The sequence below is a fragment of the Carcharodon carcharias genome, chromosome 2 (assembly GCF_017639515.1).
Source record: "Carcharodon carcharias isolate sCarCar2 chromosome 2, sCarCar2.pri, whole genome shotgun sequence".
NCBI lineage: Eukaryota > Metazoa > Chordata > Chondrichthyes > Lamniformes > Lamnidae > Carcharodon > Carcharodon carcharias.
This window is the reverse complement of record NC_054468.1, coordinates 213,128,706-213,148,517: the sequence shown is the minus strand read 5'-3', so window position 1 is coordinate 213,148,517 and position 19,812 is coordinate 213,128,706. Positions and strand designations below refer to the sequence as shown.

Genomic DNA, 19,812 nt, shown 5'->3' with positions numbered 1-19,812 from the left:
GTTGAATTTGATGTTCAATTCTCACAATCCAATCATACACAATTAATCAATTATGAACAGCGTGGATGCATATGGTAACACTGCAGGTCCTGAGGATACATATCTCCTCAATAAAGGAGATATTTTGGTTCGTTCTTGAAATTAGATTACATCATTGCGGATTCTGGAATTTTTCACATTACATTTTTCTCACGTACATAATTGAACCATCACTGGATACCAGAGGACCATAAAACTACCATGTAGATGGAAAATAGTATTAACACTCAAAAGAGCTGCAAAGCAGATCACTTACTGGCTGAATCCCTGACAAGGTGTAATCTAATGCTCATATTTAGTAGAAATTGCATGGTTTACTTTAATATCCAAAGGTAATTCTAACGCACACATCTACGGTCCCTTCATTTATTGTTCTTAAGGTTGCAGTGGCCCTTCCTGAACCACAAAGGATGGATTTCAAAATTGGACAAAATACCAAGTATTGATTCCTTTTAGGGTGATTTAACTTTAAAAAATGAATTTTATTTTGGGATTGCAAGAATAGTTTCCAAATCCTGTCACATTTGTGAAATCTGGCTTCAGTTTATTGTAGGGATCAGTTTTGATTGTAGTTATTTAAAAAAACTTCCTGGTGACACTTTTTAAACTTAGTTGAGGAATTCAACACACTCTTAAATATTGGTGCCACAAAATACACCCATTCATTCACCGATTGTCAACTTATATACACAAGATGAACAAGTAAGCCCAGACTTCCATGTCAATAAAATGAAGGCAATGGTACTCACCATTATTAATGGGCAAATCACACATCTATTTCAGGCCAGGGCAGGTATGTGGTTAAAAATCTGGAAATTGCTTTCCAAATTGTACCCCTCCGCCATTAGCTTTGTGAAAGCAACATCTTGCCTTCTGACCCACCATTCAGTGAATTGGAGAGGGCAAAATTTCTGTACTTGCACATTAAGTAGGAACTAAATTCGCCACACAAATTTAGGCTTTTTCCATTTCAATCTAAGTACCCTTTTTAAAAGCGTGAAACGAACATACTAAATAAGAACAGAAGTAGGCTACTTAAGACTTAGTGATAGGTTGACTGGCAATAGGTAACACTTATCTGGCACTGAAAATGAACTATTGCAGGGTGGAACTCATTTCTTCAGCGTTTGATTGCTGTTGAACTTGAGGCCATCCAAAACTCTGTTGTCTGGATCCTAACTCAATCCAAGTCCCATTCACCCATCACCGTTGTGCTCGCTGATCTATATTGGCTCCTGGTTAAGCCAGCCTCAATTTTAAAATTCCTGTTTCAAATTCATCCACAGCCTCACACTATATCATTGTAGCCCTCCAAGATATCTGCGCTGCTCCAATTCTAGCTTCTCCAGCATCCATAATTTTAATCGCTCCAGCATTGGAAGTGTTACATTCAGCTGCCAAAGCCCTAAACTCTGGAATTCCCTCCCTCAAACTCTCTGTTTCTCTAACCCTCTTTCATTCTTTAAGATGCCCCATAAAAGCCACATATTTGACCAAGCTTTTGGTCATCTTCCCTAATATCTTCTTGTGTGGCAGAATGTCAGATTTTCTTTGATAATGCATCTTGGAACATTTTACCACATTAAATGCGCTATATAAACACAAGTTCTTGATGCTGGACACTTCTTAAAAAAATATAATAACTCTTTCAACTTCTTCTTTCAGCCTCTTTGCTCCTCTCTCTTAATCCAATCTTTCTTTCCCTCTCTTTATTTCTCTTTCTGCACTTGATTTGACAGTGAATTCACTTTTCTAACTTACATTTCCTGGTTCAAAGTCTGCCCTGTTCATTCCAGCCCTGCACTGATTGATTCAGAAGATACACAATTGGTTGCCCTGTTTAGTTAGATTCCAGATGTTCTGAAGAATGCACCATGTTGTTTCCATCTCCCATTTCCAGCAACTTGCTGTGCAAGATCTGCTGGAGATTAAACTGGCAGTGGTAAATCTAACTTTCAGCACGTGCTGTTCCTTGACTGGTTACAGAAAATTTTGTGCCACTAATTGCATAGCCGTTTATATTTATGGTCACTAAAATGCAATGCTACGGGTTAATACGTGCCACTTCCAAGACAGTAAATTACAAGTCTCACACAGTTAAAATGGTAAGGTGCGAAACGATGTTCCCCACCCCTCCCCTCACTGCCCCATGTAAAGGAGGTAAATTGAGAGGGCAGTTCACTTTCACGGGCAGAATTTTTAGCTCGGCATGCGGGTGTGCGTCCAACCCGCTTGAGCGTAAAATAGCGTGTGATGATGTTGGGCAAGTGTCCCGACGTGATCGCATGATATTTCAGTCGGTGGACGCACGTGCGCGTGAAATTCAGAAGTGCGCCCACTGACAATTAAGAGGGCAAATTAAGCCCATTAAAGTTCCAATTGTTCCCGACTTTTCGTGGCCTGTCCAACCTTACAGTTGGCGGACAGGCAAATTTGCCAGGCGGACTTTGTATTTTTGATGAAACCTCATCCAAGGGCGGGATGAAGTTTCTGTTCTTAAATTTAAAAAAAAACGAAAGGACAGAATTTTCATCATCTATATGTTCAAGTGACTGATTCTGATATGTGGGCATTTTTTTTCTGGATTTTAAAATTTTTATTTATTGCTTTTAAACTCTTCAGCTCCCTAATGCAGCATTCTGCCTTCAGGGACCTTTCGTTCCGCGCTCCCCCATGCTCACGCTTAGGTCAGTGCCCGCCCTCCTTCCGCCCCCATCCCGGCAGCACTGAGTATTTCAGCACGCATTTTACGTTGGCTGGCCGTTACTTGGCCAGGCAGCGTGAAGTTGCGATTGGGGGCCGATCACGGGCAACAGCCCGTTCCCCAGCTGCTCCTGGGCCTGCCGATTGTGTCCGCACACTAACCTAAAAAATCCTGCCCCATGTGTATCTTTGCCACTGTTATCATATCCTTTACAGTTGGGAAGTTGTACTTGATATTCATTCATTCATTCGTTCATATGTGCTCTCCCTGAAGGTAGGTTCTTGGCTTATTGCCTGCTGATTCTTCACCCTGAGCTGTTTCCTTGGCAGTTTTTTTTTTCTTTAAGTGGTGGTTTGCCATTGTCTTCCACTCTGTTGGGCGAGGAGATAAGCCTACCTCAGCCAGAAGGGGAATTGACCCCACCCTGTTGGCATTATTCTGAACCACATGCGAGCCATTCAACCAACTGAGCTAATAAACGTACCTAATATGGACAGCACCTGAATAAGAGGGAGTGAAAATAACTTGAGGAAGGGAGCTTGTGAACAGTGCCAAATCCATCCCACGGAGGCTACGAAAGGAGTGCTGCAGCTTTAATAGAAACAGACTTATGAACTGACAGAATTTTGTTTTCTTTCACGGTGAAGCTACTAAGGAAGAGGTTGAAAATGAAGGCAAAACTGTCAGATTTTGGCATGGCTAAGTGAAGCAAGGCTGCATTTTTACTTTGCTCACCCATTTTAGATTTATCATCATTCTCTTCCAGACAAAGAGTTTTTTTGCTACATGGAAATGACAAAAAACTGATTAATTTTGTTTTTGCAGCGTGATATAATCAAAGATTTACGAAACAAATTTGGCAGCTTCTGGGAAACGACTCTGGTAAAACAAATAAAAAGAAAAGAAAGCAAACAAAAAACCCTCTAATTGTTCTGTGTTAGTGTCATCTACAGTACTTCAATAATTTTTGTTTCGAATTCATTAACTTCCTCATTTGTGCCATTTCTTGATTGTTTTTTCCCCTCTATATTTTATAAATATATATATTCCCGTAAAAGCCTTCATTTTTTTTAACCTCTTCCATCTGAATTTTTGGTTCTTTCAGTGTGTTTCTGACTAGTTCCAATAGACCGTAAAGGCAGCAAAGCCAATTTCATGACAACTTGCTTTTTGCTGCTGCTGCTGCTGCTGCTCCTCATAAGCCACACATGTCTCCCAAAATTTCTTTTGTCTGGACATGATGCAGATTTAATTGTTTCACGCCCCATATTCTCAGCTTTCAGCTGCGCCATTGAACGCCCAACCGCTGCTCTATTCTGCAGGGCTCTAAACTGTCTTCTGTTGGTACTCTTTGTCCCATCCAAGCTGTGGTATCCTCTTTATAGTTGACTTGCAAGCTTTAAATCTATCAGGAATTCAGATTTATTAATCCACATGTACACCGGGAGTTCAGCCAAGCCTGTTTCCATTACGTGCTGCTGAAAAAGGCCTGCTGTGGCGTTCCTCACAAGCACCTACCTATTCATGGTGTGTTTGTGTGCTCATGCTTGTGCATTAATATTCTGTTGTGGTTTAGCTGAAACAAGGACACCACTCTTTTCGGGCATGCATTGTGCACTGTGTACCACTCTGGTCAAATGATTACATTTTTTTGTCATACAGACAATTCAGGAAAGTTCAAGAATGTTTGTGCCTTCTTTCATTGATTTTCCAAATGATGAGAAGTGCCAATCATGATCAATAAATAACCCTAAAATTCATCCAAACATGCACTGAACATAGCTATTCTAAAAGCTGTGAACCACAATGGGCTGATGGAAAGAGGCTTCAACAAATATTTTCTTACATCATTCCACAGCAAGAAGAGAAAGGTGTTTTCTGTTCCACTCTGTGAAAGCTTGTGTTGTTCGACATCCTTTACAGGACCGAAAGAGAACGCCAGATTCCTGCTAGAAAGGGCTTTATTTTGGATCCATTTAATGATTGTGCAATCTCCTCAAAAAAAGGATACTTCAGCTTTAAGATGGTTGAAGAAACTAGTAACACTGTTCAAAAATGGTAAAGCAGATGCCTTGACATCTTTTGTCAGCATTCTGCAAAGATGGACTGTATACAGGTAACAGCAAAGTTGAAATTCCAGTGTTAGGCCTCAAATCTGCACGGCCTGAGAAGTTAGCATAGAGCCCTAGGTTTAAAAACCAAAAGATCCTCTTGTTGGAGAAAAGGAAATGCTTAGTTTACCTCCATTCATTTACTTACCTTTTCTCTTTAGGAGAAGGAAATGGAGAAACAAAAGCTTCTGTATCAGCAAGCGAGACTCCATGACCGAGGTGCTGCCGAGATGGTTCTGCAGATGATCAGTGCCAGCAAAGGTAAGAGTTGCACAGAGCTTCACTGCATAATAAAGACTTACCTTCAACCAGAGCTGTTCCAAGCAACCTGCCTTCGAAGGATATTAATATATTAGTTTAAAGGGTAATGGCTCCCTGAGTTATGAATGGAGATTCAGCAAATAGAACTTATGTTCATTGAAGAAGACTAGACATTTAAAATAAAAATATACATCATGCCTGCTCTGAGAGAAATGGATAATCTAGTTGTAAACCATGACAAAAATTAAGCATTTTTGTGAACGTATGAATTAGGAGCAGGCGTAGGCCAATTGGCCCTTCAAGCCTGCTCTGCCATTCAATAAGATCATGGCTGATCTGATTGTAACCTCAACTCCACATTCCCACCTACACCCAATAACTTTTCACACCCTTGTTTATCAAGAATCTATCTACCCCTTCCTCAAAAATATTCAAAGAGTCTGCTTGCACCACCTTTCAAGAAAGAGAGTTCTGAAGACTCACGACTCTGAGTGAAAAAAATTCTCCTAACTTCTGTCTTAAATGGGTGACCACTTATTTTTAAACAGTGGCCCCTCGTTCTTTATTCCCCCAAAAGAGGAAACATCCTTTCCACATCTACCCTGGATCTTATATACTTCAATTAAGTTGCCTCTTACTCTTCTAAACTCCAGTGGATACAAGCCTACCCTGTCCACCTTTCCTCTTAAGACACCCCTCTTATTCCAGGTATTAGTCTAGTAAACCTTCTCCGAACTGCTTGCAAAGCATTTACATCCTTCTTTAAATAAGGAGACCAATATTAGTAAGTTTGCAATAAGGAGACCAATAATTAGTAAGTTTGCAGACGGCACTAAGGTTGGAGGAGTTGCTGATGGTGAAGAGGATTGCCAAAAGATACAACGGGATATAGATCGGTTGGAGACTTGGGCGGAGAAATGGCAGATGGAGTTTAATCTGGACAAATGCGAGGTAATGCATTTTGGAAGATCTAATACAGGCAGGAATTATACAGTAAATGGCAGAACCATTAAGTGCATCGACGGGCAGGGGGATCTGGGTGTACAGGTCCACAGGTCACTGAAAGTGGCAACGCAGGTGGATAAGGTAGTCAGGAAGGCATATAGCATGCTTGCCTTCATTGGCAGGGGTGTTGAGTATAAAAGCTGGGAAGTCATGCTGCAGCTGTATAGAACCCTGGTTAGGCCACGCTTGGAATATTGCTTGCAATTCTGGTCACCACATTACCAGAAGGATATGGAGGCATTGGAGAGGGTGCAGAGGAGGTTTCCTAGGATGTTGCCTGGTCTGGAGGTTATTAGCTATGAGGAGGGGTTGGAGAAATTCGTATTGTTCTTACTAGAGCGATGGAGATTGAGGGGCGACTTGATAGAAGTTTACAAAATTATGAGTGGCATAGACAGAGTAGAGAGTCAGAAGCTTTTTCCCAGGGTGGAAGAGTCAATTACTAGGGGACATCGTTTTAAGGTGAGAGGAGAAAACTATAAAGGTGATGTGCGGGGCAAGTTTTTTACGCAGAGGGTGGTGAGTGTTTGGAATTTGCTGCCGGAGGAGGTGGTGGAAGCAAGTACGCTAGTGGTGTTTAAGAGGCAGCTTGACAAATACATGAATAGGATGGGAATAGAGGGATACGGACCCCCGAAGTGCAAAATGTTTTAGTTGCGGGCAATGTGACCAGCGCAGGCTCGGAGGGCCGAAGGGCCTGTTCCTGTGCTGTACTTTTCTTTGTTCTTTGTTGAATAGTGTCCACAGTACTCCAGATGTGGTCTCACCAATGCCCTATATAACTGAAGCTAACCTCCCTACATTTTATTCAATTCCCCCCTCAATAAAGGATAACATTCTGTTAGCTTTCCTAATTACTTGCTATACCTGCATACTAACCTTTTGCGATTCATGCACGAGGAGACCCAGATCCCGCTGCATCTCAGAGCTCTGTAGTCTCTCACCATTTAGTTAATATGCTTCTTTTTTATTCTTCTTGCCAAAATGGACAATTTCACATTTTCCCACATTATGCTCCATTTGCCAGATCTTTGCCCAATCACCTAACCTATCTATAGCCCTTTGTAGCCCCCTTATGTACTCATCAAAATTTACTTTCCTATCCATCTGTATCTCATCAACAAATTTAGCAACCATACGTTCAGTCGCTTCATCCAAGTCATTTATATAAATTGTAATAAGTTGAGGTCCTAGCACTGAACCTTGTAGCACTCATTACCTCTTGCCAACCAGAAAATGACCCATTTATGCCTACTCTCTGTTTCCTGTTAGCTAGTCAATCTTCCATCCATTCCAATATGTTAACCCTTACACCGTGTGCTTTTATTTTCCGCAATAACCTTTGATGTGGCACCTTATCAAATGCCTTCTGGAAAACTAGGTACAGTACATCCACTGGTTCCCCTTTATCCACAGCACATGTGACTTCTTCAAAGAACTCCAGTAAATTGGCTAACCATGACTTCCTTCTCATAAAACCATGTTGACTCTGCCTGATTACCTTGAATTTTTCGAAGTGCCTTGCTATGATGTCTTTAATAATAGTTTCTAACAATTCCCCAAGACTGATGTTAAGCTAACTGACCTGCAGATTCCTGCTTTCTGTCTCCCTCCCATTTTGAATAAAGGAGTTACATTCACTATTTTCCAATCTAATTGAACCTTCCCCGAATCTAGGGAATTTTGGAAAATTAGAACCAATTCTTCAACTATCTCATTAGCCACTTCTTTTAAGACCCTAGCATGAAGTCCATCAGGTCCCCGGGACTTGTCACCCGCAGCACCAACAATTTGCTCAGTACCACTTCCCTGGTGATTGTAATTTTCTTGAATTCCTCCCTCCCTTCCATTTCCTGATTTACAGCTATTTCTGGAATCTTACTTATATCCTCTATAGTGAAGGACAGTGCAAAATGCTTGTTCATCTGCCATCTCTTTATTTTTCACTATTAATTCCCCAGACTCATTTTTTACAGGACTTACGCTCACTTTGCTGACTTTTTTTAAAACATCTATAGAATTTTTTACTGTCTTCATATTTCTAGCTATTTTTCTCTCAGACTCTAATTCTTTTCTCCTCATTAATCATTCAAAGGCATTCTTTGCTGTTTTATATATTCTGACCAATCTCTGACCTGCCACCCATCTTTGCACAATTATATGCTTTTTCTTTAAGTTTGATACTATCTTTAACTTTTTTAGTTAATCACAGATGGCAAGCCCACCCTTAGAACCTGTCTTTTTTGTTAGAATGGATCTATTCTGTGTATTCTGAAATATCCCCTTAAAGGTCTGCCTCTGCATCTCCACTGACCTATCCTTTAACCTAATTTGCCAGTTCACTTTAGCTAGCTCTACTTTCATGCCGTCATAATTGCCCTTATTTAAGTTTAAAATATTGGTCTTGAACCCACTCTTCTCTCCCTCAAACTGAATGTAAAATTCAATCGTATTATGATCTCAACTACCTTGGGGCATCTTCAATTTGAGGTCATTAATTAATCCTATCTCATTGCACAGTTTAGCCTGCTCTTTGATTGGTGACAGAATGTGCTGGTTATAAGAAACTATCCCAAAAACATTTTATGAATCCATCATCTAGGCTATCTTTGCCCATCTGATTTTTCCAGTCTATATGTAGATTAAGATCCCTCATGATTATCGTTGTACCTTTCTGACAAGCTCCCATTATTTCTTCCTTTATACCCTGTCCTACCATATGGTTACTGTTAGGGGGGGCTGTACACCACTCCCACCCGTAATTTCATGTGTTTATCTTTTTTCATCTCTGCCCAAACTGCTTCTACATCCTGGTTTCCTGAACTTAGGTCACCCCTCTCTTTTGTGCTCGTACCTTCATTAATTAACAGAGCCAGGCCTTCACCTTTCCCTGGCTCCCTGTCCTTCAGGTGTCAATCTATGTCATCCTGCAGCCATGTCTCTGTAATGGCGACCAGATTGTTAGTTAAGATTGAACTTGACATTGGCAGCCTTAATTATGTCATTGTTTGTATGGGATTTCCCACACAGGAAACATATTCTAACTTAACCTGATACATCTGGCGTTCTTTTATATCTTTTGCTGACTGTTCCTTTATATTCAAACTTCATTTGAAAGAAACCACATGGCTGTAAGCACAATTTTAAAATAGGATTAGTTAGCATTTAGAGATGAATGGGATAATCAAGGACAATGAGCATTTATGAGAAATATTCCGGACTCTTTGAAAAAAATGACAATGACAATGAAAAAGAAGTTGCATTCAGGAAAAGCTGCCCAGACAAAACCTCCTCCCTGCAGTTTGGAAATGCTCCACAATAAAGATTGGGGCAATATTGCCTCTCGTTCTCTGACAGTCAGGTGGTCATTATTCAAGGTACACTGTGTGCCTTACAAAGTGCTCTGTGCTGATTCTTCTGTGAAGAATGAATCAATTCCATCAGCATGATGTGGGGACCAAGAAGCAGAATCTCTCACGATCCTTTCTGATCTCTGCGGCTGTTAAGCCCTATGGCGGTTTGATCATTAATGACTAAAGGATTTGGAAGAAATACGTAGGCCACAATGTAGAAGGTCCTACAAGAGAGGGGGCGGTCCTGGACTTAATTTTAGGAAATGAAGCTGGGCAAGTGGTAGAGGTATCAGTGGGAGAGCATTTTGCCGACAGTGATCATAACTCCATTAAATTCAAGGTTGTTATGGAAAAGGACAAGGATGGGCCAGAAATCAGAGTTCTAAATTGGGGGAAGGCCGATTTTAATAAGATCAGATATGATTCGGCCAGAGTGGACTGGGAGCAGCTACTCTTCGGTAAATCTGCGTCAGACCAGTGGGACTCATTCAAGAAGGAAATAGGGAGAGTACAGGGCTAACATATTCCGGTAAAGATAAAGGGTCAGAGCAACAAATCCAGGGAACCCTGGATGTCAATGGATATATAAGATTGGATAAAGAGAAAAAGGGAGGATTATGGCAAATACCGAGGGCTCAAAAGAGCGGAGCCCTAAAGGAGTGTAGAATGTGTAGGGGGGAACTGAAAAAGGAAATTAGGAGAGCAAAAAGGGGGCATGAAAAAACATTGGCAGGTAAAATAAAGGAAAATCCAAAGTTATTTTACATGTACATTAAGAGTAAGAGGATAAATAGGGAAACAGCAGGGCCCATTAAGGACTATTGTGGTAATTTGTGTGTGGAGCCAGAAGACGTAGGTAGGGTTCTATATGAATACTTTGTGTCGGTGTTCTCAAGTGAGAGGGACGACGTGGGTATGGAAATTAGGCAGAAGGACTGTGATGTAATTAAATAAATTAGCATAGAAAGGGAGAAGGTTCTAAGCGGTCTGACAGGCTTAAAAGTAGATAAATCTTCAGGCCCAGATGAAATGTATCCCAGGCTGTTGAGTGAGGCAAGGGAGGAAATAGCAGGGGCGCTGGCAACAATTTTCAATACATCCCTGGCCACAGGAAAGGTGCCAGAGGACTGGAGGACAGCCAATGTGGAAATATTATTCAAGAAAGGAGGAAGGGATAAACCAGGGAACTACAGGCCAGTCAGTCTAACCTCAGTGGTGGGGAAACAATTGGAAGCAATTCTGAGGGACAGAATTAACCTACACTTGGAGAGGCAGGGATTAATCAAGTACAGTCAGCATGGTTTTGTTAAGGGAGGTCATGTCTGACCAATTTGATTGAATTTTTCGAAGAGATGACCAGGTGTGTAGATGAGGGCAATGCATTTGACATAGTCTACTTGGACTTCAGTAAGGCTTTTGATAAGGTCGCACATAGGAGACTGATAACGAAGGTAAGAGCCCATGGGATCCATGGCAAATTGGGTCCAGAATTGGCTGAGTGGCAAGAAGCAGAGGGTGATGGCCCAGGGATGTTTTTGTGACTGGATGCCTGTGTCCAGTGGGATTTCACAGGGATCGGTGTTGGGTCCCTTGCTGTTTGTGGTATACATAAACGATTTAGACTTGAATGTAGGAAGGTTGATCAGTAAGTTCGCGGATGACACGAAAATTGATGGGATGATAAATAGTGAGGAGGATAGCATTAGATTACAGGAGGATATAGACGGGCTGGTCAGATGGGCTGATCAGTGGCAAATAGAATTTAATCCAGATAAATGTGTGATGATGCACTTGGGCAGGACAAACAAGGCATGGGAATACATGATGAATGGGATGACCCTGGGAAATACCAAAGTTCAGAGGGACCTTGGTGTGCATGTCCACCAGTCTCTTAATGTAGCGGGACAGGTAGGTAAAGGCATATGGGATACTTGCCTTTATTAGCCGAGGCATAGAATATAAGAGCAGGGAGGTTATGCTGGAACTGTATAAAACGCTGGTTAGGCCACAGCTCGAGTATTGCGTGCAGTTCTGGCATCCGCATTATAGGAAGAATGTGATTGCACTAGAGAGAGCGCAGAGGAGATTCACCAGGATATTGCCTGGGCTGGAGAGTTTTAGTTTTGAAGAGAGATTGCATCGACTGGGGTTATTTTCACTGGAGCAGAGGAGATTGAGGGGGGACATGATTGAGGTGTATAAAATGATGAGGGCCATAGATAGGGTAGAAAGAAAGGAACTTTTCCCCTTGGTGGAGGGATCAATAACCAGGGGGTATAGATTTAAGGTAAGGGGCAGGAGGTTTAGAGGGGATGTGAGGAAGAATTTTTTCACTGAGGGTGGTGGGAATCTGGAACTCACTGCCTGAAAGGGTGGTAGAGGCAGAAACCCTCATAATATTTAAGAAGTACTTGGATGTGCATTTGTGATTCCATGGCATACAAGGCTATGGGCCTCGTGCTGGAAAATGGGATTAGAATAGTTAGGTACTTGTTTGACTGGTGCAGACTCGATGGGCCGTAGGGACGTTTTCTGTGCTGTTAGACCTCAATGACCCTATGACTATGACTAAGAATATTATTAAATGTGCATATTGCAAGCAAATAAAAGTCAAGGGCTACAAGGAATGTTTTCCTAAATTCTGATGAAAATTCCATTCAGACTAAGTTCTGTCCATTTAAACGGAGCATTAAAGTACAGTATAGATAAAAGCAAAAAACTGCGGATACTGGAAATCCATAACAAAAATGAAAATATCTAGAAAAATTCAGCAGTTCTGGCAGCATCATTAAAGTACAGTATGTTGGATATGGAAGGAAAATCTTAAAGGCATATCAATATTTTTTCCTTTTTTTTGCTGTTTTTTCAGTTTTTGTATTGTTTATTCTCTTTCAGTTCTTTTGTTACCCATTTTGTTGTCCATTTTCTTGGTTGCTGAATTTTTCTGCCACCCAGATCTTTGCCCTGTGTCATTTGGCAGAGAGAATTTTTCTTCCCTTTCCTTTAAATTGCTGCAGCAGCACAGGACATTTTACTACTTTGCTGAGTGAGATCCCTGCGGTAAGAAAATTTGGTGATCTTGGAAATCCTTATGTTAGATTAATCACAAAAGCCTTGGTGGGATTGTTCATTTCACCCATATAGTTGTTGCTATTTTGTTGCACCTGCATTGTTTGAATCCACTGGCATTGTTGTTTACGATTGCCCAGAGATGAAATGTTTATTATTGATATAGTTGCCACTTAAAAGTACGGGAATGAAGCTTAGGAATATTGCTAGCTAATTTATCACATTACTGATTAGCTGACCCATGATGTGTCTACCTTTGTTTAAAATGGGTTTGCAAACAAATGTATTTAGTAATTGCTTTCATTTACCTTAGGTGAAATGGGACCGATGGTTGCATCCACTCTGAAGCTTGGGATCGCTATTCTAAATGGCGGGAACTCAATAGTTCAGCAGGTTGGTTAGAGTGAATATAAAAACAAGGGACTGATGATGAATCTGTATCAGATGGATAATCTTACACTTAGCTGCAATGAAATTCATCTGCCACAGCTTGCCTACTCACATTATCAATGCATCTTTGTAAATGTGTGCTCCTGTTTACACTCCTAACTATGCCATCATTCTTGGTGTCATCAGCAAACTTAGACATTTGGCTCTCTATTGCACATTCTAAGTCATTAAGTAACATAGTGAATCACTGAAGCTCCAGCATGGATCCTTCCAAGACACTGTTCATTGCTTCCTCCCAATTGGAGTACGTACCCATTGTGACTATTCTGTCTTCTATCATCTAATAAATCTCAGAACTTTGTCTTGAATACCATGAGCTTTAATATTAGCTCATAGTCTCTGAGGTGGAACCTCATCAAAGGCTTTCTAGAAGTCTATACAAACTGCATCTATAGACATTCCCCTGTCTATTCATTTATTTCCACAAACAGTTTAGCATGCTTTGTTGCACTTGACCTACCCTTTGTAAATCCACATTGGCCCTCTCTTGTTTGTTTTACATAACTTCACATTCTTATCTGCCCTTGGAGAATGATGTGAAGTGTAAGGAGGATTTGAAGGATGAACAACAACCTGTTGAACGACACCGTAAACACCCCTTCCATGACCATCAGGTCCTACAGTGGGACTTAAATCCAGGGCTTTCTGGCTCAGAGGCAGGAGTGTTATCAACTGATTGAACAGCCCTCTGTATTTGGCTGTCTGCCTAATCAGCTCAAATGTCTCTACGTGCTCAGTCACTTTGTCCTTAATCATAGATTCCAATAACTCCCTCACAACAGACGGCAGACTGACAGGTTATGGAATCTTTCTCTTACCTTTCTTAAATAAGTTTTTCAGCCTAAAGGGACAGTTCCTGAATATGGAGAACTTTGGAAGATTGTGACCAAATCGTTTGCAATTTCCTCAACTATTTCCTTTAAAAACTTGAGCTGAAAATTATCAGGTCTTGAGGATTTGTAGGTCTTTGGCATCATTAATTTTTCTAATGTTGTTTTCTTGCACATGTTAACTTTAATGAGTTCTAGACCTGGATTCATTATCAGTTTTCATGGAATGCCAGGTATATTATTCTCATCTTCTACTGTGAAGGCTGATACAAATTATTCAACAAGTCTGCCATTTCGCTGGTGAGGAAAGGGGACAGGGCATGAATCACTCAGACAGGAAATGCAAACTCCGCAGGATCATTTGAAAGTAGTACTGAGTTCAAACAAACACAATTCTGGCTGGTCCAATCACCCAAACCCGCAATGTGAGAGTTCTGAAGTGATGGAGAAGACATAAACGTGGATAAGGTCTATATAAGTGCCATGATCTGAGGTTTTTAATTAGCACTCACCCACCTCCATAGCCACCTACCATCTGCTTCTGGGGTTAGTGGGTCCAACTCTTCTACCCCTGCACCCTCCTGGAGGGGAAAGTGTGTCTAATTGTGTCTAATCAGGTCTGCTGAGTCAGGAAATTCCCCAACTCGAGCTACCCACCTCAGTCGTGAAAATCCAGCCTATCGTGATTTTTTGCACTGTATAGTCACAACTTAAACCAGATGTAATGGCATAGCTGATGGCCTTGTCACTAGTCTATTAATTTATGTTTGAAGTTTACTCTTGCCATTCTTTCAAGATTTATTTAAGCAAACTGTACTATTAAGCCAGAATAATGCTGTCACAAACCCTTTTAACAATCCTTAATAAAAGGATTAATATTATTATAAATGCAAGTTTGCATTGTTGTTCTCAACCTTTCTAACACCATGTTGAATCTCTACAGTAGGATAGCAAAAAGGTTCACTCTTGTCATAAAGTGTCAGAGGAATGCCATATAAACGGGTTGGGCTGGATTTCCAAAGGGCCATGGGTGCGGGACCCACTGTGGGCAGGAATTAAAAACCGTGGACCCAAGAGTTCGTCTTGGGATCCTAATGCCTCCGGGACAGTTTTGAATTTTCAAAGGGCTGATTGGGGGTTGGTTGGAGGGTGGTTGGGGGGGGGGGCGAGGGTGGGGGGGGCGGTAGATCGGTCACCACCAGTTAACAGCCCCTTAAACTCATTAAGGACCCCATTAAAGGGCCTGTAATTTTGAGATTGGAATTTTTCAATGTTTTACCGGCCAGCCCAACAATCCTGTGCATATTTGGGCACAGCTGTCGGGTTTGTTGCGGGACCCTAGTAAATTGCTTTTCATCAGTTGTTAAATCTAATCTCTGGGTCCAGTGGGTGCCAGCATGGATGCTGCTCCTAAACTTCTGTCTTTAGCCGCTTTTTGCCGTGTTACACCTCGAGGAGCTGCCTGCTCTAATTGACAAGGCAGCAGCAACCCCCAGCATGACCTTTTGCCACTGGCCAGACAGCCAGCTCTTGCCTTCTGGAGGCGCTTGATGCCTCTAGTTTGGTGCCAAGCTCACATCCTCACCATATAGGCCAATTGCATTTTAAAATAGCATCACAAGACCGACGGAGCTCGAGCGCAGGGTCAGGACCCGGCGTTCATCCGGGTCTCGGGTTCCCGACCCCACTTTGAAAATCTGGCCCATTAGCTCTTTGCAGGCTCAAGTCACAAACGGTATGCAGGAACAGGAGTTGACCATTCAGCCCTTCCCACTCATTGAGGTATTCAGTAAGGTAATTGCTAATCTGTATTCTAACTCCATCCACTAGCCTTGGTTCCAGATTCTCCTGTATCGTTGGCTGTAAAAATGTATGAATCTCAGATTTTTGATTATTTTTTGAACTAGCACCTATGGCTTTGTGTGCAAGAGTTCCACACTTCTATCCCCTTTTATGTGAAAAAGCGTTTCCTAACTTCTCTCTTGAATGGCCTGGTTCTGATTTTAAGATTATGTACCTTAGTCCTTGACTTCCCCCACCAGCAGCAAATGTTTCTCTCCATCTACTCTTTTAGTTCCTTTGAAACTCCTAACCTCAATACAAACCTCAATCAAATCATCCCATCACCTATACTGAAAGCAATACAAGTCTAGTTTATGTGTTCCCTCCAGCTAATCTAACCCTTGGAAGCGTGATATCATTCAGGTGGATCATCATTGCACTCCTTCAAGGTGAATATACCCCTTATACACAGAAGACCCTTCCAACTATAACGTCATGCCCCTTTGAATATGGTGGACTATAATAGGAAATGTTATTCAGTACAGGTTAAAACTATGACTTGTAGCCAATAATCCATCACATGATGCCTGCTTTTCATCTTCTACAGAAAATGCTTGACTGTCTCAAAGAGAAGAAGGATGTGGGTTTCTTTCAGAGCCTTGCGGGTCTCATGCAGTCATGCAGGTGAGAGTACCACATGTCCTACTCCAGTTAATACTTTATTCCACAAAGAGGGATTTCATAACTTCTTTATATCATTTTTTAATTTTTAAGCTCTTGATTATTATGGTATTCAGAATATGTTTCAGAATTGAATATATGTTGAATATACAATATACATATACCCTGTGTGCAAATACGTGTGTGCACACATGTGTGCGTGTGTATGTATACATATGATAAGGGTGTTGTGGTCCAGTGGTAGCATCCTTACCTCTGAGTTGGAAGCTCTAGGTTCAAGTCCTGGAGTGGGGCTTGATGGCCACGGAAGGTGCGTTCATAACGTGATGATCAGCCTGTAAATCCTTCCAATATTTCCTATAGGCAGCCATGCTGCAGAAGGCAACGGAAAACCATTTCAATGTTTTGCCAACAATAATCAGGGACTAAACCATTGGAAGCCCATGGTTTCCAATGCCCTCTTAGGGTCTGGTACCAGAAGGAGGGGTAGGATTAAATTTAAATTTAGTTAATAAATCTGGAATTTTAAGCTAGTCCATAGTGACCATGAAACTATCATCGACTGTTGTTAAAAAAAAAACCCATCTCGTTCACTAATGTCTTTTAGAGAAGGAAATCTGCTGTCCTTACCTGGCCTGGCCCATGTGACTCCAGATCCAGCAATGTGGTTGACTCTTAACCGCCCTCTGAAATGACCTAGCCAGTCACTCAGTTGAAGGGCAATTAGGGATGGGCAACAAATGCTGGCCTTGCCCGTGATACTCACATCCCATAAAAGAATAAATTTTAAAAACATCCAGCTTTAGTTAAATTTGACTTCACAGGTTGCTAATGAACTCACCAACTGAGCATTTTTGCACATGTAGCTCCAGAAGGTAGCCTCAGGTGAATGGTTTGAGAATGCAGTGTTTAATTCTTAATGGAGTTCCTGGTTTTTGCTTTCATTTAATTTTGGCGGCATATTTGGAAGATCTGTACCCCGTAATCTGAGGAATTTCCTTAAGATTTCTTCCCAGGTGGTCAGACAATAGCAGCTGTTTGGTTTCAAACACTTATTTATGGGACTAGAATTCACTAAATAAAATAACAGCATGTGCATAATGCACGCTTTTATTAATGTGCAAATTGACTGGTAATTTGTGGCAAGGAAGAAATAGCCCAAGGGCTGAATTTTACCCCTGTCGGGGGCGAAGTTGAAGGGCGGGCGTGCACAGGCACGCTTCCGATCAGGCGCAGTGCCATTTTACATGGGTGGGCCAATTAAGGCCTGCCAAGCGTGACGTCCGCACAGAAGCGCTTCCTGTGCTAAGTGCAGCCTCAGGGAGATTGGCTGTAAATGTAAAAGTCCTAAAAATAGAAAAATAAAAATAAAATTTGCCTAACATGTTCCCTCATGTGACTATGTCCATAATCTTCACAAAAACTCTGTTAAAATTTTTAAAAACCTACATGGAACCTCATCCCACCCGTGGATGAGGTTTCATGTTTTTTCTAATTCGTGCCTGGGCTCCACTAATTGCTTAATTGACTCTGTCAATGGCCTCAATTGGCCATTGACAGGTCGGCGGGCGCACAGCTGATTTCACTGCGCCCCCGCCCACTTGAGAATTTAAATGGGGTGCGGTGACATCAGGAGTTCCCCCCGACATCACTGTGCGTCATTTTACGCGTCGGCGAGCGGGCCCCGCCTCCGCTCGCCGACATGTAAAATCCTGCCCCAAGAATTGCAAATCACCAAATAGCTGCCCGATTTACACCAATCTGAGGTTAACTTCATGACAACTACACCTCGTGTTTAATGTCCCTGTGATTTTTATGAAATTGCTGAATTTACAGGGGGTGGGGGGGGGGGTGGTGAGATTTGGGGGTGGGAAGGAGGTGTTGGGGGTGTGAGGTTGGGAGGGGGAGGAGGGAGTATGGGAGAGGAGGATGTAATTGGGGGGGGAATGCAGCAAGTAGGGAGGTGGACTTAAAGGGGGGGAGGAACGTGTAAGGGAAGGATTTCGGAGGGGGGAAAGGAGGTCGGAGAGGTGAACGAGTCCGGGGGGAGGATGGAGATCAGAAAGGGAAGGGGTCTGCGGTCGGAAGAAATTCAAAAAGGGGAAGGAGTCTGGGGGATAGGAAGGAGTCCAGTGGGAGGAAGTAGTTCGGAGGGTAGAATGAGTCCAGGGGAAGGAAGAAGTCTCGGGGGAGAAGGGAGTAAGGGTGGAGGAGGGAGTAAAATGGGGGGATTTCCGTGTGAACATGCAAGGAGGGGTCTGCGGAGTCAATGACTGTATCCTGGGGAGCGAACTGAGGGAATGGTAGGAGGCATGGTAGGAGGGAATGGTGAGCATGAGAGGGGGCAGAGTGAGCTGGAAGGGTGAGGGTGCGATGGTAGTGGTAGAAAGGATGACGAGGGCGGTTGGCGGAGACTCAGAGGCAGACATGAACCCTGAGGGTGAGAAGGAGAAAGTCAGGGAGGTCAATGTGGATGGGGATGGGGGTAGGGAATGTGCACGTTCACCTGGACATCCTGGAAAGAAAGGAGCTCAGGTGGTAGGTGACGGCAGGGAGGCAGAAGGTGCTGCTGGGGGTTAGCAGTGATGGGGGATAGGACATGGGTGACTGGGGGAGCTGAGCAGAAACGTGACAACTACCATTTTTCATAAATCAAAAGTGAGCAGAACCTTGTGTTGTATGAGCACTGGTGCTGCATGGGAGTGCGATCAGTGGGTAGGTGGAGGTGCAGAACAGCCCAGATGGACAACTGAAAGATAACCTCTGCAGGCAGCACTGAAAATGTTCGGGACAGTAAGATGAGTGTGATGGATGAAGGCTTCACGTGCATGGGAGAGTGCTTGCTTGAGGCTCTGAAAGGCCCTGCCACACACACACACTTCCCCCTCCAGCATCACTTGTGATCTGGCTGCATGCAGCTGCTGCTGGTTGGTGGGGGGGAGGGTGGGCGGGTGTTGCATGGGGAGGACACATGAAGCCTGTATATGAGGCTGAAGACAACATCACACGTTATTTGGTGAAAGTGAATATATTTTCAGATTATAAAGTAATAAAATGTGTTCACCAGTGCAACCACGTGTGATCTGAATTTCTTCACTTTTCTAGGCCTACCACTTCTTCTAGGTGCTGCCCTGACATCTATAGCAGGGGCAGAGACAGTCTGTGTACTGGTTGGCCCTGTTGCCTCTGATAACTTTGGTGTACGTCCTCTAGAAAGCTGAGGCCTTGAGGGCCCCGGCTTGCTTTGGCTGTCCTCCTGTGGGCCAGCTGCTTCCTCTGGGGTGGCAGAGGATGAGGTTGAGGGGATGACAGGCAAAGGGGACTCAGGGGAAGAGGACAGCCTCTGAGATTCCTGAGTGGGTGACCCAGGGATGTCCAATTGCCGCTCCTCCTCCCTTCGGGTGCCCGAGGGCCCCGGCCTGACTCCTTGAAGGGGAGGGACACCTGGAGGGATGTTGAGGTGCCCATTTCCCTCTCGTGTTGCCACTGCAGGAACTCACCCATGGCTATCACGGTGGAGTGCAGGT

The 19,812-nt window shown here is 42.8% G+C and overlaps 1 protein-coding gene across 1 annotated transcript in view; it reads left to right on the top strand.

Annotated features, from left to right (window-relative positions):
• The window catches only part of ryr2a (ryanodine receptor 2a (cardiac)), an 806,696-nt gene that overhangs the window by 690,551 nt on the left and 96,333 nt on the right, over window positions 1-19,812 (top strand). Inside the window, exons 79-81 of the mRNA XM_041213076.1 lie at window positions 5,016-5,115; window positions 12,856-12,935; window positions 16,212-16,288. Coding sequence (XP_041069010.1) covers window positions 5,016-5,115; window positions 12,856-12,935; window positions 16,212-16,288 — 257 coding nt within the window. The remainder of the gene's footprint in view (window positions 1-5,015; window positions 5,116-12,855; window positions 12,936-16,211; window positions 16,289-19,812) is intronic.